Source organism: Diabrotica virgifera, chromosome 2 (genome assembly GCF_917563875.1).
Source record: "Diabrotica virgifera virgifera chromosome 2, PGI_DIABVI_V3a".
NCBI classification, from domain to species: domain Eukaryota; kingdom Metazoa; phylum Arthropoda; class Insecta; order Coleoptera; family Chrysomelidae; genus Diabrotica; species Diabrotica virgifera.
The window spans coordinates 95183982-95209668 of record NC_065444.1 but is presented as its reverse complement, the minus strand read 5'-3'; the positions used below and the strand labels follow the sequence as shown (position 1 = coordinate 95209668).

Here is a 25687-nt window from a genome sequence, read left to right as displayed (position 1 = left end):
TTATGTGGACGTCCACGTTATTGAGGCCCACTCACGTCTAACCCAATTTGCGTGTTCTTGTGCCCACTGAAGTCGATGAGCGCGATTTCATCTGGATAATACAGGCACTCTCACAGGTCTACGAGCATCTAAACCTATTTCATGCAGTTTTTTTTCTAATAGTTTGGCAACTTACTAACACCTGATGGGTCTCTTGCAGCCTCATTTGTAATTGTGAATGCGTTATAGTGAGATCTCGCAAAACCTGCAACCTAAGAAAACGGTCTTCAATCTAGTTGGTTATCATTGTACGGCCTGTATGACGTTCAGCAAATCACCAGTTTCATAAAACCTTGACCGCAAACAATTAATGACATTACTGTTCGTGTGGAGGACCTCAGCAACATCTCTTTGACTTCTGCCAGGTCTGAGCATCCCCATAGCACGCCACTGCATTTACGGCCAGACAAGGGACAATTTACGGCGCCGTAAGAGCAGTAAAATGATTCGCGAAAATGGGTTCCACGGTGAATGTAGTGGATCGCCAGACTGAGCTGTAAAATATCGCGCAGCAACATCGAACGGGCCCATCTTCGGCGTCGTGTCACAAATGAATGGACCTGGGTCCAAATTTGTAGCTCATCTAGCCACAACAACGACCAAAACACTGTACATATTTACATCTCGCGGCACGCCGTAATTTACATCCCCGTCTGGCCATGGTTTTTACTGCTTCATTTTACTGCTCTTACAGCGCCGTAAATTATCGCTTGTCTGGCCGTAGCCTAAATGGTCTCTTCATTATTGGTAATTGCAAAACTAAATAAAAATCCACATAGACATCGAAAATAAAGTACCAATAAAGAAATATTACTTCTTATCTTATAGACAAAAACTCATACGTTTTGTTTTATTTTTTATAGTCATTCTTGTCAGCATTGCCGCCCAAGTTGTAGACCAGTAAGGATCTGTTTTTAGGTGGATGTGAGAGGTGGCATTCAGATTTTTGCGGATAAAGTTAGGTGATAACTTCGTTAATAATAATTGATTTATGCTCCTTCTCAAATATGCCCGGAACATTAATAAAAAAAATAAAATATTTAAAAATTTCAAAAAATTTCGTTTTTTTTTCTACTTTTTTTGCTTATAACTTTAAAACGATTCATTTTGGAACAAAGTCGTATAGGAATAAAACAAAGATAATTAAATTTTCTATCAGATGCGATTGGTTAAAAATGTCTTAATGAATCACCCTTGCTGCAAAATAGCTATAAATATAAAATAAGGGGGCAAAACAAGCCTGTCCTTATTCAATGATTTTCCATCACTTAGATTACACTTGGAACCTTCCTAATTCGCTTAGAAAATTTTTGTAATGTGCTAAAACCGTACACCAAATTTCATTAAAACTGACTTACTAGATTTTGAATAATAATTTTGCAATCTAAACTTTTTTTAAAAAATTAAAATTTTTTAAAATCTTGCACAACAAAAACTAGAACATACAAAGATTTGTCAATTTTTTTACATATAAAGAAGCACTCCACCTATCTAATGCACTTTACAGAATTGAAATCGGATTGTTTAAGCAGCCCCAGCAATGTTTTAAAGTTATAAACAATTTTTTGGCTTATAAACAAATTGGTCCTGTGGCCAGGAGGGGGTGCTACGGGCTCCTTTATTTAGATGGACTTACCCAAGATTTTTATGTATTTTTTGACCCGTAGAACACGATTTTTTTGGGTAACAGTTGATCCGGATGTCGATAAGATTGTTATAAACAAAGAACTTGAGGAATTACAAAACATCGATTTTTCGCAAAATAAAACATTTTTTTGTATTGCTTGGGTAATTCTAAGCAAAAAATGTTCTTACAAGTTTTTCGTAAGATGCATAGTTTTCGAGATAAACGCAGTGAAACTTTCAAAAATTCGTAAATTGCAATTTTTGAACGCGAATAACTTTTGATTAAAAAATAAAATAGCAATTCTGCTGACAGCATTTGAAAGTTTAAGTCAAATTATATCGGTTTTAATTATTGTTTAAAAAATTGTTTCTAAGTTTAAAACATTGCTGAGGCCCCTTAAATAATCCAATTTTAATTCTGTAAAGTGTATTAGATAGGTAGAGCACCTCTTTATATGTAAAAAAATTAGACAACTTCTAAATGGTCTACTTTTTGTTCAGAAAGATTTTAAAAAATTTGAACTTTTTTAAAAACATTTAGATTGCAAATTTATTATGCATAATCTATTAGGTCGATTTTAATGAAATTTGGTACACGGTTTAAGTATATTACAAAGAATTTCCTAAGCGAATTACCAAGGTTCTAAATGCCACCAAAGTGGTTAAAACATTGAATAACAACAGGCGTATTTTGCCCCCTTATTTTGTATTTATTGCTATATTGCAGAAAAGGTAATACGTTAAGACATTTTTGACCAGTCGTATATCATACAAAATTCAATTATCTTTATTTTATTTCTGTACGACTTTGTTCCAAAACGAATCGTTTTAAAGTTATAAGCAAAGAAAGCAGAAAAAATCGACGTTCTTCGAAATTTTTAAATATTTTAATTTTTTTATTAATGTTCCGCTAATGTGTCACCTAACTTTATCTGCAAAAATCCGAATGCCACCTTTCACATCCAAAAATAGACGTTTTTTCACAGATCCTTACTGGTCTATTGGTATGTACAATGATCGAAAAAACAACAAAAAATATTAAAATCCTAGATTTATTTTTGTATTTGCAGCTAACATTGATTTAAAGCTGTTAATCTAGGTGTCCCCTACATTATTTTGATGTGTGTATATTCGTATTGATATGTTACAAAGTTGTAACAATGTATGTGTGGTGTATTTCTTTAATTTTTTTTTCTTTCATATTCTAGTTATGGAAGGTAAACTTGAAATTAAAAAAGAATTTGAGGAACATGAACACATATGTATGAAGGATCCGCTATCCACCCCGATAGATCTTGACAACTGTAAAAACGAATCCGAAAAAACAAATTACTCAGGTGAGATTAATAATGAAAACTATAAAAATAAGCCTACATAAGAAATATTGGATTAAAAAAAAGAAGTAGTATCGTGATTTAGATTATCATGTTAGTAGTGTATTTCCTTAAAATATTTTTTTCTATTTCTAGCTATGGAAGGTACATTTGAAATTAAAAAAGAATTTGAGGAACATGAACTCATATGTATGGAGGATCCACTGTCCACCGCGATACATCTTGACAACTGTAAAAACGAATCAGAAGAAACGGATTACTCAGGAGAGATTCATAATTCAGGTAAATATTTACCAAGTCGGTGTGATGCCCAATCTTTTGTGAACTTATTAGGACCGGTTGTTCGAACGTTAATCAAAAATGATCATTATCAAATATTTAATTACTGCCACAACTGTCAATGTCAACTTTGATTTTGTTGCTGAAAACATAATTATTGAGTACAATTATGAAATTAGTCAATCAATTAGGTTAATAATTGTTATGTTAATTAATAAACTAATCTCATAATTATAATCAATTATGTTTTCAGCAACCCAACCAAAGTTGACATTGACAGTTGTAACAGTAATTAAATATTTGATAGTGACCATTGTTGATTAGCGTTCGAACAACCGGCCCTAAGTGTAACAGAACGTACGCTTCAAGTGGTAAGGTTTTTTGACCTTACCGTGATCAAATTTTTGTAATGTGTTTTTTTTTTTGAGAAACCTTTGCTCCTGTATTAGATGTTTTCAATGTTTCAACCAAAACTTCACAACCGACAACGTTATTATTTTTTTTTTTCAAACGCCAGACAAAGTTTTTTCTATCAATAAAAAAACTGCATAAGAAAAAGTTTTCTTCAATCTTACATGGGATCCCTCTTTTTCATAGTGGTATTTTTAAATTGTTGGCCATGGCTCTGAAGATGGCTTTTAGACCAGGACTGATCTGTGAAAAAACGTCTATTTTTGGATGTGAGAGGTGGTATTCGGATTTTTGCAGATAAAGTTAGGTGACACCTTCAGTAATAATAATTGACTTATGGTCCTTCTCAAAATTTGAGGCATATTTAATATGCCCGGAAATTAATAACAAAATTAAAATATTTAAAAATTTCGAAAAACATCGATTTTTTTCTACTTTCTTTGCTTATAACTTTAAAACGATTCGTTTTGGAACAAAGTCGTACAAAAATAAAATAAAGATAATTGAATTTTGTATGATGTACGACTGGTTAAAAATGTCTTAAAGTATTACCCTTTCTGCAATATAGCAATAAATACAAAATAAGGGGGCAAAATAAGCCTGTTGTTATTCAATGTTTTTTAACCACTTTGGTGGAACTTAGTAGAACCTTAATAATTCTCTTAGAAAATAATAAAGACATACTTAAACCGACTATCATACCAAATTTCATTAAAATCGACCTAATAGATTTTGCCTAATAAATATGCAATCTTTAAGTTCAAATTTTTTAAAAACTTTCTGAACAAAAAGTAGACCATTTAGAAGCTGGCCAATTTTTTTACATATAAAGAGGCGCTCTACCTATCTAATAATATACTCTACAGAATTAAAATCGGATTATTTAAGGGGCCTCAGCAATGTTTTAAAATTATAAACAATTTTTTTATTATAAACAAATAGCTTTGTTTAAAAATAAAAAAATAAATTTTTAGCAATGTAAATAATCAAAACCGGTATAATTTGACTTAAACTTTCAAATGCTGTCAGCAGAATTGCTATTTTATTTTTTAATCAAAAGTTATTCGGGTTAAAAAATTGCAATTTTTCGATTTTTTGAAAGTTCAACCGCGTTTATCTCGAAAACTATGCATCCTACGAAAAAACTTGTAAGAACATTTTTTGCTTAGAATGACCCAAGATATACAAAAAAAATGTTTTATTTTGCGAAAAATCGATGTTATGTAATTTCTCAAGTTCTTTGTTTATAACATCTTATCGACATCCGGATCAACTGTTACCCAAAAAATTCCTGTTCTACGGGTCAAAATACATAAAAAAAAACTTAGGTAAGTCCATCTAAATAAAGGAGGCCGTTGCACCCCCTCCTGGCGACAGACCTAATTTGTTTATAACTTTAAAAGTCTACTTTTTGTTCAGAAAGTCTTTAAAAAATTTGAACTTAAAAAAAATAGATTGCAAAATTATTATGCAAAATGTATTAGGTCGATTTTAATGAAATTTGGTAGACGGTTTAAGTATGTTATAAGAATTTTTTGAGCGAATTACGAAGGTTCTATGTGCAACCAAAGTGGTTGAAAAACATTGAACAAAAACAGGCTTATTTTGCCCCCTTATTTTGTATTTATTGCTATTTTGCAGAAAGGGTAATAATTTAAGACATTTTTAATCAGTTGTATATCATACAAAATTTAATTATCTTTATCTTATTTCTTTACGACTTTGTTTCAAAATGAATCGTTTTAAAGTTATAAGCAAAGAAAATAGAAAAAATTCGATGTTTATCGAAATTTTTAAATATTTTAATTTTTTTATTAATGTTCCGGGCATATTTGAGAAGGAGCGTAAGTCAATTATAATTAATGAAGTTGTCATCTAACTTTATCTGCAAAAATCCCAATGCCACCTCTCACATCCACCTCAAAACAGATCCGCCCTGGTTTATTTATAAGCCGAAAGCGCTCAGCTAGGAATTATAGCTATTTGTATAACAAGGGAGGAAAGTGCTACTTTTCCTCCCGAGAATGAAGTTTACTGCCCGACGCGTAGCGGAGGGCAGTAATCATTCGAGGGAGGAAAAGGCACTTTACTCCCATGTTATACATACGATTTTTCCACCTTCCTCAAATAGCAAGTAATTTTTTCATTTTTAAATAATTTATTTATGTAACTAACTGACAAAATTTATTAGAGTACTAAAACTATTAAATAGGTACAGTAGAACAGCTGTCAAATATAAGTCAAATTATTAATGTAAACATTGTTAAATCAAAATAACAATTTAGTGTTTTTACCATTCTGCAACATACAGGGTGCTCTATAAATAAACGTTAAAATGTATAGATACTTACGTAATAGATAATAGAATATTGTATAGGGCGTCAATAAGTTATTTCATCAATGACATACCATGACATCACTTTTACTTTTCCTCCCTAGGGAGGAAAAGTAAAAGTGACGTTATGGTATTTCATTCATGAAATATAACTTATTGACGCCCTGTACAATATTTATTTTCTATTACGTAAGTATCTATACATTTTAACGTTTATTTATAAAACACCCTGTATTTTGCAGAATGATAAAAAACAGTAAATTGTTAGTTTGATTTAAAAATGTTTACGTTAATAATTAGACTTATATTTGAGAGTTGACAGATATTGTACCTACTTGTTAGATTTAATTCTAATAAATTTTGTTGGTTAGTTACATAAATAACTACCATATGTATAACATGGGAGTAAAGTACCTTTTCCTCCCTTGAATGATTACTGCCCTCCGCTCTTTATTCTCGGGAGGAGAATATTTTTCTCCCTTTTCTCCCTTGTTATACAAATAGCTATTAGACACTTCAAAAGTACGCTTTTCTCCCTGTCTTTCAGTATTTATTATCTATCCATATTTTATCTGTTATTGCTCCATTAGCCCTATCGAAAGAACCACACTCACATATTTTCCGACTCTAAGGAACGTGGCCTTTGTATCGCATTTGTATGCGATTGGATATTACCATCTTAAGTCATCCTTTGATTTATCTAAGGATAATATCGTCCTTATCTTTTCTGTTTAGCCTTTATGACTTCTACTCCTTCTGATCGCTATAATATAGATCTGGGTTCACCAAATAGCGGACCGCTGTCCGCATTCGTACCGTAAACTACTTCAGTGCGGACCGCCATTAAATTTAGAATGTACCTAGTATTTGGCAATTCTGAAACTCTTTGGCAATGAAATTGTGTATCATGTTTGGGTCAACTTATGTATGTGTGTGAACTTCATTAAAAATCGGTACATATTTCAGCTAACAGATGAACATCTCAACTACCTAATGAGAATCAGTTGCACTAACCTCACTCCAAACTTCAGACAGGTTGTACGAAGTAAAAATTGTCATTTTTCTCACTGATAATTTAATTTTATAAAGAGTTTTTCCCATATTGTTATACTTATTATGTATAATCATTAAGGTGATACAGTAGCGATCAACAGGTAGCCAAAACGCGTTCCAAGATTGCGGCTGTAATTTTGAATATTTTTTCGGGATATTTGGCACACGTATTCGTAATATAATAAAGAATGGCGGTACAGAGCCCAATTTGAAAAATATATTAATATGTGGAAATTACTCTGTAATTAAATACAATATTAAAAAAACAAGCCTGTACCGCCATTAAGAAGAACAAAAAATTACACTTTCTTCAAATAAACTTTTTTATCCGATGCCTAGATTTTGTGTCATTTTGGAACTACTAAAATTTTGTATTTCATTAGTAGTTCCAAAATGACAGAAAATCTAGGCATCGGATAAAAAAGTTTATTTGAAGAAAGTGTATTTTTTTGTTCTTCTTAATGGCGGTACAGGCTGGTTTTTTTAATATTGTATTTAATTACAGAGTAATTTCCACATATTAATATATTTTTCAAATTGGGCTCTGTACCGCCATTCTTTATTATATTACGAATACGTGTGCCAAATATCTCGAAAAAATATTCAAAATTACAGCCGCAATCTTGGAACGCGTTTTCGCTACCTGTTGATCGCTACTGTTTCCTCTTAATTTGTGGGCGTATTTTCAGCTGTGTATTTAATTAGAATAGTATTCATATTTATAAAGTTTCCAATCAACACCTTGCATTGAAACTAACGTAAACAAGATAACATGTTAATTACCATTTTCTATTATGATTATTTATTTTAAATTTCTCAGTTTCAATAACTGGCAACTGGATATAAAAAAAGTTAGTAACTATGTACAAAACTGAAGATGTCTAAAAACTTCGAGAAAAACGTCATTAACATTCACAATATAAATTCCTAACTTTTAAAATATTCTCAGAACCTAATAATTTACAATACTGCTGTGTTCGAAATATACTGATATTCTTTTTCTCATGATCATCTTTCAGTGCGTCACAGTTTTTCGATTTCTCTCTAACGCATTAAATTGTATGTGACAGAAAAAAAGGCACGTCTGGGAATACTTCGGTAATTATTCTAGTTCGGTGATTATTCTAGTTGTCGATAGATGGCGCCATAATCAAAAAAGAATTATTTATTAAATAAAATAATAATATTATCAATATAATCTGTACAATTTATAAGACTATACAAATGAAAGAAAATACCATTTTATAAATGCAATAGACACAATTGATTTGGTTTTATTCCAAATTGAAAATAAAATTTGACAACTGTCAGATTTAACTAAAATGTCACGTTAGAATAAATGTCATAAATATATATTATCACGGACTTACCTTTTTTTCTATAATTTGTGACGCACTGAAAAATGTTCATGAAAAGGAGAATAGTAATATCAAAACAATACAAAATTTATATTATTAATTTATGTACTTAGACCAGGGCATACAGGGTGAGGCAAATAAAGGGCCTATTAGAAATATCTCGAGAACTAAAGGCAACAGAATCATGAAAATTTTAATTAAGGGGTTTTGAAGAGTCATCTATTTAATGAAAATATTTTCATCTATTTGCTACTTCCGGTTGTACCGGAAGTTGCTTATAACTTGGTTTTTTTAAATGGGATACCCTGTATATTTTTACATTTTTGGATTGTCTTCGATGTCTTCTTTCTTAAAATATGAGGTTTTGTAATGTTATACAAGGTATTTTAAAAGATAATTACGTGTTTGTATTAATTTCGTAGCAATATTCACACCCTGTAGAATTGTAGTAGTTTGACATATAAAACTCTACTTACATTCAAATGATTTTTAATATAGTCTACTATTGTTAAGAATCATTAGTACAGCTAAATTTTTAATTTTAGTATACAGGGTTGGTCGAAACTCGGAATGAGTATTTTCTGAGTTTTCATAAATGGAACACCCTGTATTTTACTATTGTAATGAAATGATATTTTATGGTACTTTTTTATTTCTTAAGCATTCCCTATACCTAACTGCTTTAATTTGTGCTTAATTGTTAATCGTACCAACAATCTTAACTACGTAGGTATTTTGATAGATAAACCATTATTGGCAATTTTAAGGATCAGTCTGGATTAATATGTATTTATTTCTGAAAAATTATTTATAATTGAAATTTTTCACGGCCAACCTAATAAAATTTTACGTATTTTTTGTTCCATTTAAGAAAACTCAGAAAATATTCATTCCGAGTTTCGACCAACCCTGTATACTAAAATTTCAAAATTAGCTATACTAATGATTCTTGACAATAGTAGACTATATTAAAAATCACTTGAACGTAAGTAGAGTTTTAGATGTCAAACTACTACAATTCTACAGGGTGTTAATTTTGCTACGAAATTAATAAAAAAAAAACGTTATCTTTTAAAATACCCTGTATAATATTACAAAACCTCATATTTTTAAAGCGAAGATATTGAGGAGAATCCAAAAATGTAAAAATATACAGGGTGTCCTATTTAAAAAACGATGTTATAAGCAACTTCCGGTGTAACCGGAAGTTGCAAAGAGATGAAAATATTTTTATTTAATAGATCATCCTGCAAAACCTCTACATTCCAATTTTCATGATTCTGTTGCTTTTAGTTCTCGAGATATTTCTAATAGGCCAGTTATCTGCTTCACCCTATATAGAGCACAAAAAATCCGAAATAATAGATTTTCAAATACAGCACCTAGCAACTTTTTGCATTATGCTCAGGATGCCGTTAGGAAAAAAGTCTACAATAGAAAAATGGGTAAAAATGGGTTTGTGGGTTTGAAGTGCATAAAATGCATGGAAAAGGGCATTATCATGTCAAAACCAGTATATTAAGAGCCAGATTTTATTATTCAGAGGATTTTTGATGTCACTGAACACGAATACGCAATCAGAACTGACCCCCCGGATTACCTGATTCCCAGGATTACTGCTAAGGTACGTCGCCTGGAGTTCCGAGGGTTTTCGGCAATAAATGCATGCAAATAGATTACCAGGGTATTTTGGGGTAGCTGACCACGAATACGCCATCAGAACCGACGCCCGGACCACCTGATGTTCGGGGTCACCGCAAGGCACGTCGTATTCTGGAGTTTCGATGGTTTTTATACACCAGGTGCACCGGACGTCGGTTCTAATGGCGTATTCTTGTTCAGCGTCCAAAAAAACACCGAGTTATCTGTTTGCAACAATGTTTAGTGCATGAAGCCTTCGAAACTCCATATGACTTGCCTTAGCAGTGACCCTGGGCACCAGGTGCTTCGGAGGTCGGTTCTAATGGAGTATTCGTAATCAACGATCCCAAAATCCCCCGAGTAACAAAATCTGGCCTTTAATATACTGATTTTGACATGTGACTTTTTTCCTGACATCATCCCGAACACAATGCAAAAAGTAATAAATCGATATACAGGGTGGTGAATTGGAACACGGGCCATAGGAAACTCAATGTAAAATTCTAAACTGTTGAATTCCTGCTTCCCTAATTATTCTACATCAAAAGACATTAGAAACTATTTGTAGAGGATTGAAAACAAATGTTAAAATTGGTCTACGAATTAAACACATTCCAAAATTTTGTAAAATATAATAAATTTTATCAAAGTATTTGCCAAATTTAGGCCACACACAGTGCAAGAATGTGTATAAGGTTGCCTTCGGTCACAATGAAATTAATATATTAACAATATTTTGAACTGTCAGTATTTTTATTTTGTCGTTTTTATTGTTTAAAAAACAATAAAGTCGAAAAGATGTCCTCAGTTGAGAAAAAAGTAGTAATAATTAAGATGTTTTATTCAGTCAATAGTTTGCGTACTGTCAGAAATAGAAACGTGTGGCCTTACTTTTACGCACTTACTTAGGTACGGCAATATTCTATTTTTCAAAATTTTGGACTCTGTTTAAATCGTAGAACAATTTTAACTTTTGTTTTTAATACAGATTTTAATCCTCTACAAATAGTTTCTCATGACTTTTGATGTAAAATAATTAGGGAAGCAGGAATTCAACAATTTAGAATTTTACATTGAGTTTCCTATGGCCCGTTTTCCAATTCACCACTCAGTATGCTGTATTTAAAAATCGATTTATTTTGTCTTAAATGCCCTGGTCTAGCTGTACCAGGAAAGTATTCAAGTTTACAGTGGCCAAAAAACGATACGATATTAATTAATAGTTGGCCTTTCCATATTATAGTTTTTTTATTCGTCGTAAAATGTACAGAACTGCAGTTGTAAAGTAAACAAATTCTATTTAGGGTCAGCTATTACTAAAATTCAAAATTTAAATGCAATATTTTTTAAATATGTTCCGTAAAATTGCTGAACATTATAGTCGCAGAAAAAAAAACAGAAACAGGTAGTAAATCCGGACCCCGGAACTGTCATAGGGGTTGGGAACATAATTGGTAAATAGTCTGGGCTGATTATCGGAGAATAGGTCGTTTTTGGGAAAAGTTATTTACCAGCAATTTTATTGCTGGAATCGAATCTTACGATTATATATATTAATAATATAGGTATGCAAAGTCCGCAGATAGTGTGCTACTTTTTTTATAAACAAAATGGCACCCGAAAATCGTGTTTTTTTCAATTTTTGCTCTATAACTCCAAAGATTTTAACTTTACACCAAACACACCCAAATAAAAATTCACCGCAATTAAATTATGTATAGAGACGTGTTTTTCCCGATTCACTTCGACAAAAACTTTCCCCGGAAAAAGCGGGTATTTCCAACAAAATCTTTAATTTTCAACTAAAATTTTAGATAAGTAATTGTTAATCAATAATTAAATAACTTGGTAATGTAACAGCCCTTTTCCTAAAGACTATAATTCCAGAAGCCGATGGAAATTGAATAAACAGTTTAGCAACAATTGAATTGTTAATTAAAAATTTACAGTCGCTATAATAACGACAATAATTATGATGTATAAGAATAACTATGATTTTTTCATAAAAAGACACTATACCTATCTAATATACTTTACAGAATTGAAATTGGACTATTTAAGCGGCCTCAGGAATATTTTAAATTTATAAACAATTTTTTGGCTTATAAACAAATAAAATATCTCGGGAAATATTAAACTAAATTAAATTATGAAAACGGTATTCGAAAAACAGCAGCAGGACGCTTCTTTTAAAAGAAAAACGTTTAATTATGACGAGTAATTCCTGAGATACAACCGGTCAAAGTTGACCGGAATTTACGGCAAAGATATGAACAATAGGATCATAATTCTTAAACCATCACCTTTTTATTTTTATCCTCTTTCTCCACACTAATTTTCATATCTTTGAAATACTCATAACATATATTATTATAATAAAAACTATCGATAATACGTGTGAAAATTGCCAAAAATGGCAAAATTCCAATCAAAAATTAGGTTGGAGAAAATGTAACCCTCAAAGTTCAAAATCGGTATACGTTAAAAAAAAATGCATTTTCTCGGCTTCCCATGGAGCAATTTCCTTCATTCTTTTTTTGTTCCCAAGTAACTCGAGTAGTGCCATCGAACTAACGCAATATTAAATGTCGAACTTGCTTTTGTTTTGTTATAATAAATTTATTTATTTATTAAACACAAAATTTTAATTTGTTTAAATAAAAATTGTTTAAATAATTATACAGCTCTCAAATGAGAATATTTATGTTTTTAACTTTAAAACGTACACTTTTAGTAAGTTTATCTAAAAAAAACCTACAACTGGAAAAAATATGTAGTTTTCTGTTCTTATAAATAAATTAATCTATTATAACAAAACAGAAGCAAGTGTGACATTTAATAATACGTTAGTTTGATGGCTCTACTCGAGTTATTGGGGAACAAAAAAAGAATGAAGGAAATTGCTCCATGGGAAGCCGAGAAAATGCATTTTTTTAACGTATACCGATTTTGAACTTTGAGGGTTACATTTTCTCCAACCTAATTTTTGATTGGAATTTTGCTATTTTTGGCAATTTTCACACGTATTATCGATAGTTTTTATTATAATAATATATGTTATGAGTATTTCAAAGATATGAAAATTGGTGTGGAGAAAAAGGACAAAAATAAAAAGATGATGGTTTAAAAATTATGATCCTATTGTTCATATCTTTGCCGTAAATTCCGGTCAACTTTGACCGGTTGTATCTCAGGAATTACTCATCATAATTAAACGTTTTTTCTTTTATAAGAAGCGTCCTGCTGCTGTTTTTCGAATACCGTTTTCATAATTTAATTTAGTTTAATATTTCCTGAGATATTTTATTTGTTTATAAGCCAAAAAATTGTTTATAATTTTAAAATATTCCTGAGGCCGCTTAAATAGTCCAATTTTAATTCTGTAAAGTACATTAGATAGGTATAGTGTCTCTTTATGAAAAAATCATAGTTATTCTTATGCATCATAATTATTGTCGTTATTATAGCAACCGTAAATTTTTAATTAACAATTCAATTGTTGCTAAACTATTTATTCAATTTCCATCGGCTTCTGGAATTATAATCTTTACGAAAAGGGCTTTTACATTACCAGGTTATTTAATTATTGATTAACAATTACTTATCTAAAATTTTAGTTGAAAATTAAAGATTTTGTTGGAAAAACCCGCTTTTTTCGGGGAAAGTTTTCGTCGAAGTGAATCGGGAAAAACACGTCTCTATGCAGAATTTAATTGCGGTGAATTTTTATTTGAGTGTTTTTGGTGTAAAGTTAAAATCTTTGGAGTTATAGAGCAAAAATTGAAATAAACACGATTGTCGGGCGCCATTTTGTTTATAAAAAAAGTAGCAAACTATCTGCGGACTTTGCATACCTATATTATTAATATATACAATCGTAAGATTCGATTCCAGCAATAAAATTGCTGGTAAATAACTTTTCCTTGTATTTTGCTAATTAGCCCAGAGTAAAAGTAATCCCTAATATAGATCATTATCTTTATATTATATTCAACAAACTTCTGTTTTATAGTTTGTAGATTAAATCTTTCCTTCTAGTAAAACACTAATTTTTATATTTTGGTTTTTATTTTAGGCTTTCTCCAAACTGAAAATGCATCGCAAGTAGTGATAACATCGCCTGAGTATTTATGTAGTACAGAACAATTTATGAATCCACCTCCTGAAGAAAAAACAACGAAGAACGAAAATCTGATAACACTTACCGGTCAAATTGTCAAATGTAAAGTTTGTTTTAAGCAGTTTCCACAATTGAGTACTTTGAGAATACACTTAAGAACGCACACAGAAGAAAAACCCCACAAGTGTGAAAGTTGTTTTAAGCAATTTTTTCTATTCGCGGATTTAAAAAGGCATCTGAGAACGCACACGGGAGAAAAACCTCACAAGTGCGAAATTTGTTTTAAGGAGTTTTCACAAATAAATAATTTGAGAACTCATTTAAGAACGCATGCGGGAGAAAAACCTCACAAGTGTGAAATTTGTTTTAAGCAATTTAGTCAAGTAGGTAATTTAAAAAGACATTTGAGAACGCACACGGGAGAAAAACCTCACAAGTGTGAAATTTGTTTTAAACAATTTTCTGTATTAGAAAAATTAAAACAACATTTGAGAACGCACACGGGAGAGAAACCACACACGTGCGAAATTTGTTTTAAGCCGTTTTCTGTATTAGTAAATTTAAAAAGACATTTGAGAAGGCACACGGGAGAAAAACCTCACAAGTGCGAAATTTGTTTTGAGTCATTTTCTCTATTGGAAAATTTGAAACAACATTTGAGAACGCACACGGGAGAACAACCTCACAAATGCAAAATTTGTTTCAAGCAATTTTCTGTATTGGAAAATTTAAAAGAACATTTGAGAACGCACACGGGAGAAAAACCTCACACCTGCGAAATTTGTTTTAAGTCATTTTCTGTATTAGCAAATTTAAAAAGACATTTGAAAACGCACACGGGAGAAAAACCTCACACGTGTGAAATTTGTTTTAAGCCATTTTCTCTGTTAGCGGATTTAAAAACACATATGAGGACTCACACGGGAGAAAAACCTCACAAGTGCCAAATTTGTTTGAAGCCATTTTCTCTATTAACAAATTTAAAACAACATTTGAGAACGCACACGAGAGAAAAACCTCACACCTGCGAAATTTGTTTTAAGTCATTTTCTGTATTAGCAAATTTAAAAAGACATTTGAGAACGCACACGGGAGAAAAACCTCACAAGTGTGAAATTTGTTTTAAGCCATTTTCTCTGTTAGCGGATTTAAAAACACATATGAGGACTCACACGGGAGAAAAACCTCACAAGTGCCAAATTTGTTTGAAGCCATTTTCTGTATTAACAAATTTAAAAAGACATTTGAAAACGCACTTTTTTTTAGAAAGACAAATTGTCTTCAATAAGTAATTTGAAAACTCATTTGAGAACGCACACGGGAGAAAAATCTCACAAATGTGAAATTTGTTTTTAGACCACTCATCAGCGGTAAAAAAACTGTAAAACCGTGAAATTTTGAGAACCAACACCGATTTTACTGAAAATTTGGGTTTAAACTCGATTGACCCTCTTCTTCAAAATCTACACTATGCCGAACCAGGCTTTTTCCCTGGGGGGTGAAAACAACCCCATCTAAAGGATAAAAAATGTTTCAATCAAAATAACTATGGAAATCGATAGTGACCAATTCTGAGTAAATTTTGTTCTGTAAATTTTTTTTTGCAAAATTAATACTTTCCAAATTATTAGCGATTGAAACTATGCATTTTTCATTGAAAAAACTCACGTTTTATAACCGTTTTTTATGAATAACTGAAAAAAATTTAAATTTTATAGAAAAAATCATAAAATTTTGACTAATAAAAAAATAAAGAGATTCGCGTCGAAAAAACCCATGTAAACCCAATGACGACTGAGTTATTGCTCTTTAAAGGATGGTTATTTTCGAAGAACATCGAAATGGAGAACCTTCAATCTCAAATAACTCATAAGTTCATTAAAAAACCTTTCAAATAAGCTCTGACAAGTTTTTTGCATAAGAACTGACTGACTTATGACGAAAATAAAGTCGCTATCTGCTTTTTTCTTTTTGAAATGTAACAATAAAACCCTCGTCAATACAATCCTAATAGAAATGAATAGGTTCCCACTTAAAATCAACTTTATTTAGATATAATTGATACGATCCATCTAATTTGACTGGTTTTAAAAATCTTAGTTTAGTAAAAATAGTTGATTAAATCGAAAATGACATTTTTATAATTAAAGAAAAAGTGCATTTTTCTTAAATAAACCTAAAAGTATTCATGATACAATAACAAAAAAAAATCAAAATTTTCAGTAAAAGAAATCCTAGAATTAATATTTGAAACATTTTTTTCATATTATGAGTACTTTTAGATTTAATTAAGAAAAATTCACTTTTTTTTAATTATAAAAATGTTATTTTCGATTTAATCAACTATTTTTTCTAAACTAAGCATTCCAAACCGGTCAAATCTCATGGATTGTATCAATTATACCTAAATAAAGTTAATTTCAAGTGGGATGCTATTCATTTATATTAGGATTGTAGTGACGAGGGTTCAATTTTTACATTTCAAAAAGAAAAAAGCAGAGAGCAATAACTCAGTCGTTATTGGGTTTACATATGTGTGTGTGAGAGAAAAAATGGCTTGGATGCGGGTCCGTTAGCCACAGATTTTTATTTTATTTTTACCTCAATTTATTAGTTTTGTTATATTTATACCTATTTCACTTAAATGACTATATTTGTTTCTCTCAAGTAGTTAATGAGTAATTTAAATATTTCCATTTTATGACAACTTATTAGATATTCTATACTAATTGGAAAATGAACTGGTCTTTCCGAGGCGAATCTCTTTGCTTTTTTATTAGCTACAATTTTGTTCTTAATGATTTTTTCTTTAAAATTCAATTTTTTTAAGTTATTCATAAAAAACGGTTATAAAACGTGAGTTTTTTCAATGAAAAATGCATAATTTCAATCGCTAATAACTTGGAAAGTATCAACTTTGCAAAAAAAATTTATAGAATAAAATTTACTCAGAATTGATCAATCCATCGACTTTGATTGAAAAATAGTTTCATCCTCTAGATGGGGTTGTTTTCACCACCAGGGCAAAGCCCGGTTTGGTATAGGGTAGATTTTGACAAAGGTTATAATTACTACCTAAATCCAAACTTTCAAGGAAATCGACCTTGATTATCAAAATTCCATGAGAAAATGGCTGTTCATTGGACTATTTAAGCAATTTAGTGAAGCAGGCAATTTAAAAAGACATTTGAGGACACACGCGAGAGAAAAACAACCAGTGCAAAATTTGTTTTAGGCAATTTTGAGAAAACATTGGAAACACACACTGGAAAAACACCATACAAGTATTATCTATACAATTTATGTTATACAATTGGTTTTAAACCGTTTTCAGAATGGCAACCTTAAAAATCCATTTGAGAACACACATGGGAGAAAAACACAAGTGTGAAATTTGTTTTAGGCAATTTTCTGTATTAGAAAAATTAAAAGCATTTGAGAACGCACACGGGGAAAACACCACAAGTGTGAAATTTGTTTTAAGCCGTTTTCTCTGTTATCGGATTTAAAAACACATAATATGAGGACTCACACGGGAGAAAAACCTCACAAGTGCCAAATTTGTTTTAAGCCATTTTCTGCATTAGCAAATTTAAAAAGACATTTGAAAATGCACTTTTTTTAGAAAGACAAATTTTCTTAAATAAGTTATTTGAGAACGCGCACGGGAGAAAAATCTCACGAGTGCAAAATTTGTTTCAAACCGTTTTCTATATTGGAAAATTTGAGAACGCACACGGAAGAAAAACCTCACCTGCGAAATTTGTTTTAAGTCATTTTCTGTATTAGCAAATTTAAAAAGACACATGAGAACGCACACGGGAGAAAAACCTCACAAGTGTGAAATTTGTTTTAAGCTATTTTCTCTGTTAGCGGATTTAAAAACACAGATGAGGACTCACACGGGAGGAAAACCTCACAAGTGCCAAATTTGTTTTAAGCCATTTTCTGTATTAGCAAATTTAAAAAGCCATTTGAAAACGCACTTTTTTTAGAAAGACAAATTTTCTTAAATAAGTTATTTGAGAACGCGCACGGGAGAAAAATCTCACAAGTGCAAAATTTGTTTCAAACCATTTTCTAGATTGGAAAATTTAAAACAACATTTGAGAACGCACATGGAAGAAAAACCTCACCTGCGAAATTTGTTTTAAGTCATTTTCTGTATTAGCGAATTTAAAAACACATATGAGGACTCACACGGGAGAAAAATCTCACAAGTGCCAAATTTGTTTTAAGCCATTTTCTGTATTAGCAAATTTAAAAAGACATTTGAAAACGCACTTTTTTAGAAAGACAAATTTTCTTAAATAGGTAAGTAATTTGAGAACGCCCACGGGAGAAAAATCTCACAAGGGTGAAATTTGTTTTGAATTTTGAATTTGTTATTTCTCATGTTGTTAAATATTGCTCTGGCCTTAAGTTTTGCTCACAAGCGCTCATTTTGTTTTATTTATGTTGAGATTAAGTCCTTTTTCTTCACTCGCTCTTTGTATCCTGTCCATAAGATGCAATTCATCGATACAGCTGGCAAGTACGACTGTATCGTCCGCATATCGTTTTACGCGGACTTTATAATGGCCATTGGCATGGTACAGTTGATTTTACAATCAGATACCTAGCGTGTACGTAGGGTATCAGGTACGTAGCGTGTGTTGAGTAAAAGTCTTGTGACTTTGAAAAGTCGACGTCATTGTCTAATATTCGACGTCATTGTTAGTCGACGTCATTGTCGACCAATGATAAACGTCAAAATTCACAGTAAACAAGGGACGTAAAAATATACAGTAGACTACCTCTATATCGAGAACTTAAATGGCGGACTAATTACCTCGTTATAAGCGGATCTCGTTATATCAGACAACAATAATATTGTGGATACATATGAGTATGTAGTTTTCTAAATCATTAACTTCCTATAGTGAATCCATTCGGAGCAATATAAGATGCTAAATATTGTTTCCTCAACAATAAGGCTTCACCATAATAAATTGTAAATTTTCTTATAATATTCAATATCGGTCGATAGATAAACTGAACAGGAAGAAGTTTATTATAGGCGGTGGATTTTATTACAGCACTATCCTCGATAACGACACATCTTGAGGATTTCTGTATACCTACACTCAGTTGGGGTATTTAGTTATAGCCATTACAGCGCTAAAAACAGGTAAAGATACATATTCTACGATTTCATTTTTCCTCGTTATAACCAAATATGGTTCTTTATAGAGGTGTTACAGTTTAATAGGAATTTCATGGGACACCTAGTGTACCTCGTTATAGAGAGAGTCTACTGCGCTAATAAAAATACCTCGAAGTTAATTATTAAAATATATTAAAATAATAAGTATTGTATTAAATAAACAAATGTGTAAGTAATTTTATAACTAGTATTCTTTTATTATTTATGATTATATGTTTTAGGAAAAACGCTGGAAAAATATATAAAAAACTTGTTTAGAAATGTATCCCAACGTCCACTGTATGTAAATTCTTACAAGAGGCTCGTTAATAATATTCAGCTCACCGGAATGCTATTGTTCGAGGTGTGAAATTATATACACAAGGGATCAATTCATAAAACAGGTAGATCACTTTTTTATGGCATTTTACACCTTGAACAATAGCATCCCGCTCAGCTGAATATTAATGAGTTTCTTTATGTCTGGTTGCACCGACAGATATACTACAGATAGACTTACCTTAAGCTTAAATGAGAGCCAGAGTGGCCTAACTGATTTTAACATTACTTTACATAATCAATGAAAATGATCAGAAGCTATCAATGTCCGATTGTTTTAGTAATTGTATGTTGACCAATAATGATTCTTGGTCAACGTAAAACTACTAAAACAATCAGACATTGTTAGCTTCTGATTATTTTCTTTGGTTATGTAAAGTAATGTTAAAATCAGTTAGGCCACTCTTGGTTTCATGGCCTCAAATATAAATGTAAATTCAGATGCTGGTGCCACACTAGCGTCTAATACCGTTAATTATCGCATTATTTGACATATTTCTAATGCAAATAATACGATAATTAACGGTATTAGATGCTAGTGTGGCCCCAGTATTAAAGTATAAGCTGACCTTAGCTAAGATGGAGCTTAAGATCGGTTGGTGCAACTAAGCATTAGTTCTCTTGTTCGACTATAGATCATTATTATCTTTAATATTCAACAAAGTTCTTTATATTGTAAGGTTTAATTGTGTATAATCCAGCAGTATGTTTTTTGATATATATGAGTTTTGATATTTTCTGTGAAATATTTTGTAAATTAAAGCTTTCCCTATAGTAAAACACCGATTTTTATATTTTGAGTTTTATTTTAGAATTTCTCCAAAATAACAATATATTGGAAATAATAAAAACATTATAGTAGGGGAGGAAAGTATGCTAAATTTTCAGTCACTCAAACGTTATGGGGACCTATTGGGTTGTGAAGAGTAGGTCCTGAAACCAAAAAAAGTTAAGTAAAGTTTTACATTTAAGTGGGGACTTTCCATTTTTTAATTTAATTTTCAATTTCCAACAATCGTTTTTTCCTATTATAGCGCCATCTATCCATAATTCGAAAAAATGTCTCGAATAAAAGTTGCTTATTTTTACGTAAAGAATCCAAATCTGAAATAAAAATTAGCGGCTCATATTTAAAATTTTAAAGTAACCCCCCACCCGATCTCCGTGGGGGGTCGTGTTTGATGCCATTCTATAGATTTTTCAAAAATATTGAATACGTGTACTTTGCAGTTTTTCGATCTGATGTTCATTTCGCGCAATATCGCGGGATTCGTATTTAAAATTTTAAATTTACCCCCCACCCCACGGAGAGTGGTATTTGTGGTGTTTGGTATCACTCGATAGATTTTTGAAAAATATTTAACACGTATTTTTTAGTTTTTCGATCTGACGTTCATTTCGCGAAATATTCGCTTTTTTGTGAAACTTTGTGACTCGCCCATTTCCTTACGCCCCGCTGAAATCGTCAGATTTTTTAAATATACACTGTTTTGCATGTACTTAACTTACCTTATCTTAATCTGACGATTTCGAGTTTATCTAAGGATAGATTTTTTTCGGACCTGCCTTAACGAACTCTCCTGTATTAAGAACCCATGTATAGTAGAGGTACGATTAGCGGGTACAAGGTTTTTCCCCATATGATAATCTGACGCGCTCGAGTAACTGCAAAAATCCTCGCTTCGGCTCCCCTACAATTACTTGGGTATTTATGTAGTAAAGGACAACTTATGAGTCAACCTGATGAAGAAAAAACAATGAAGTGTGAAAAATGTGTAAAGGGGTTTTCTTGCATAATTTGAACAAAAATGAGAACACATACCAGTGATACTTTGAAATGTAAAGTTTTTTTTATTTAGCTAATGCCTCGACAACTTATGGCCATTGGCATGGCAGGTACGGTGAATTTTTGCAGTTAGGTACCTAATGTCATGTGTAGTGTGTATGTTGAGTAAGTGTCTTTTTACTTTGCAAAGTCGACGTCATTGTCTTTGCAAAGAGACGCTAATTGTATCCGAACGTCTGAGGTCCCTCCGGTGAGTACCGATCCCACAAGGACAGAAACTATTTTCATTTATTAATTTATAATAAACGAAAAATTCCTGACCCTGGTGAGAGTCGAACGACCATTAGGACCTTTCGATCCAAAGGTAGGCGCTCTTACCACTGAGCCACAGAGGGGGTGAAATGTAAAGTTTGTTTTAAGCAATTTTCACAAATAAGAACTTTAAGAATACATTTGAGAGCGCACACGGGAAGAAAAACTCACAAGTGTGAAATTTGTTTTCAGCGGTTTTCACATAATATATACATATCACAAGAAGTATAGTCGGTTCGCTAAACTCAGACACAACTGGCTAGTGATTTTAGTACGTAATTTTGCCAATTTCGTAAAATTGGCAAAAAAATAATTACTGAATAGTTAGTAATTTTGCCAATTTTGGCAAAAAAAAATAACTCCTAAAATCACTAGCCAGTTGTGTCTGAGTTCAGCGAACCGGAACCGACTATACCTACAGTATGCGGCAAATTGATCATGGTGACATTAACAAATGTGTGGAATATTTTTATAATGTTTTGTACTCTGCTATTGATCATTTTGTCCCGATTAAACATTTTAAGTCATCTAACTTTCCATCTTGGTTTAGCAGGGAATTACAGAGGCTAATCATTGATAAGAAAAAAGCACATTGTAAATTTAAGCAGACTGGGAATTATGAGGACTATCAATTATTTTCACAAAGTAGAGATAGATGTAAAATTTTACGCAATGAATGTCACAACAACTACATAATGAGAATAAATACAGAATTGTCCGTTAACCCTAGTCTGTTCTATAAACATGTGAATAATTTACGGAGATCAAGTGCATATCCTAATAGTATGTTTCTTGATAATGAGACTGCCGACAGTGGTCAAGAAATTGTAAATTTATTCTCAAAACATTTTGCTTTATCATATAAAAACAATGATGGGGAGATTCCTGACTATAACTTTAATTATAGTTTAGATCTTAATACAGTGCAATTTTCTTTAACAGAGGTCTTTGATGGTATAAATAGTTTGCAGAGTAGGTATTCACATGGCCCAGATGGTATTCCCTTTGTGCTGCTGAAGAAATGTGTTTGTACGTTGAGCCAACCCTTGCTGCATGTGTTTAACTTGTCCATTTCCACTGGTATTTTTCCCGACTTTTGGAAAGTCAGCTTTCTTACACCTATCCATAAAAGTGGCAATAAGAGTGACGTTCGTAACTATCGAGGGATTAGCATACTATCAGCTATTCCTAAGCTTTTTGATAAATTATTTTCCACTCATCTATCCTGGCACTGTCGCAAAATATTAAATGACGAGCAGCATGGATTTTCTCAAGGTAGATCCACCGTGACCAACCTTTTAACGTATCAGTTTGACCTGTTGAATGCCTTTGAGAGCTCCAAACAGGTAGACAGTGTTTACACGGACTTCTCGAGGGCATTCGATAGAGTTAGTCATAAACATATTGTTGCCAAACTAAGTGCAATGGGTTTGGGTGAGAGCCTTGTAAGATTTTCTTATAGTTTTTTAACTGGGCATACTCAGTTCATTCGGATTAACAATTACTTATCTAGCGAGATTCAGGTGCTTTCAGGTGTTCCACAGGGGTCTCACTCAGGCCCTGTCTTGTTTAACTTGTTTATTAGAGACCTGAGTACTATAATATTACATTCTGCACTTCTGGCCTTTGCGGACGATTTCAAATTTTATTAGGTTATTGAGTCCGAACTAGACACTGTACTGCTACAAAAGGATCTAAATAACTTATGTGTATGGTGTACTGATAATGGTCTAGAATTAAATGTTAAAAAATGCTTTAGTATTACCTTCAGTCGCTCTAACAATACCATTGTAAAAACGTATATATTGAACAATACTGTTATTGAATCTGTGGACTGTATTAAAGACTTAGGTGTTTTGTTTGACAAAAAATTAACTTTTATACCACATATTACAGACATGATTAATAGGAGTATGCGAAATCTTGGATTTATAACACGTAATAGTTCTCAACTATCACCGAATTGTTTTTTAAGGTTATATGTTTCTTTTGTGCGCTCATTGCTGGAATATGCCTCAATTATATGGTCACCTTACTATGATTGTCACATTAGAAATATTGAGTCCGTCCAGAAAACATTTCTTCGTTCTTTGGCATTTCGAGCTCATATCAATATTCGTCAGGGTTTTAACATTAATTATGATCTGGTTAATCAAACATTTAAATTGGATAGCTTGGAAGTAAGAAGGGCTAAATCAGATTTAACAATCATTTATAAACTATTAAATGGTCTATATCATTGCCCAACTATCTTACAAGCTATAAGCCTCAATACTGTCCAAAGACGGGTTTCCCCAATTTTTCGCATACCTTATCATAATACGAACTATTGCTTTTACTCCCCATTGTCACGCACCTTGCGTCTAATTAATCAAAATCAAAACAGTCTTGATCCATTTGTGGACAGTCTTCGTGTATTTAAAAGAAGCATACATAATTCAGTAACTGAAGTAAAGCACTAAGTTCCTATAATTTATTAATTATTTATTATTGTTACTAATTTAATTTTGTTGGTTTTTATTGTTGTCATTGTTGTCATTTTTATTATCTTTTGTTATTTGTTATTTTAGGTTAAAATTGGTTATCTTTACTGTTTACCATAATATTTCATTTTTTTTTATACATTTTTTGTAAATTGGCTCTGCCGTTTATTGAATAAATAAATAAATAAAATAAACAGTACTGAAATGAATATTGAAATGTTTATGATTATTTATATATTTTATTAAACACATGTTGTCGGACAATGGATCGGTCTGCCTCCTTCCGCATTCCCCATAAATGTACGCATCAGGTGGCGTTAGATCTGATGAGTGGCAATCTCCCAAAATGATCGTGCAGTATTCGAAGAGACTCCCTGGCTGTGTGACAGATTGCCGCGTCCTGCTGAAACCATTATTGATTTTTAAACTTGGACCATTGTCGCGACCTTTTCCGTATTGCCGAAAATAGTAGATACATTTTTTTTCTGCAAAACAATCATCCTGAAGCACCTAAAGGTATCCATTACGTTGGCGGAATATTATTTTAGTTTATTTTTATAAATATTTATTTACTTATAATATAATTATTTCTATTACTTCCATTTAGCGCGCCTATAAGTATATTGTCACAAAATTGAGCCCTCATCTGGATAGTCTCATCGAGGTTCGGACAAAAAAATCCCCACAAATTATCCCTAGACAAAAAATCCCCGGAAAAATAAGCACCACAAATTTTTGAAGTTATACTTCTTTAGGCGCGATTAAGAGTGAATTTTTATTATTCTGGGCGCATGCGCACACCGACAGTATTGTGTTAGTCGTTAAATATTGTAAGTTATGTAGCGCAAATAAGGTGTGCGTAAGAATATATTAGTGTTTTTAGTAAATATATTTATTATGTGTGTGTCTTTGCATTTGTCTTCCTCGGTGGTAAGATAATAAGTATTATTGAAAATGTTTATTCAATTGATCTATTTGTCACCGTGATTGTAATTATTATGTTCGAGAAATGATCATACATAAAGAGAACCGTGGTAGCTCATCGGTAGAGCATTCACCTACAGATCTAAATAAATATATTTATTATAATGTTTGTGTCTTTGCATTTGTCTTCCTCGGTGGTAAGATAATAAGTATTATTGAAAATGTTTATTCACTATTTGTCACCGTGATTGTTATTATTATGTTCGAGAAATGATCGTACATAAAGAGAACCGTGGTAGCTCATAGGTAGAGCATTCACCTACAGATCTAGAGGTCCCGCGTTCAAATCCGAACAACTCGTATTGTTTTTTTAATTTTTGGTAGGTATTCTTTTAGTTCTTTCTAAAATTAGTTTAATATTTAAAGACAATAAAAAAAATGTTTAAAGTAGATATATTGATT

General features: G+C 31.7%; 1 protein-coding gene across 8 annotated transcripts in view; it reads left to right on the top strand.

Moving 5' to 3' along the window:
- LOC114330392 (zinc finger protein 345-like) overlaps positions 1-20512 on the top strand; it is a 177946-nt gene extending 157434 nt beyond the window's left edge. For 7 of the 8 annotated variants that reach the window (XM_050643881.1, XM_050643879.1, XM_050643880.1 and 4 more), the window contains 3 exons: positions 2874-3002; positions 3135-3281; positions 14152-20512. In XM_050643881.1, coding sequence (XP_050499838.1) covers positions 2874-3002; positions 3135-3281; positions 14152-15488 — 1613 coding nt within the window. In that variant the 3' untranslated portion in view covers positions 15489-20512. The remainder of the gene's footprint in view (positions 1-2873; positions 3003-3134; positions 3282-14151) is intronic. The other variant, XR_007696435.1, reaches the window with a different exon arrangement.
- The last annotated feature ends 5175 nt before the right edge of the window (positions 20513-25687 follow it).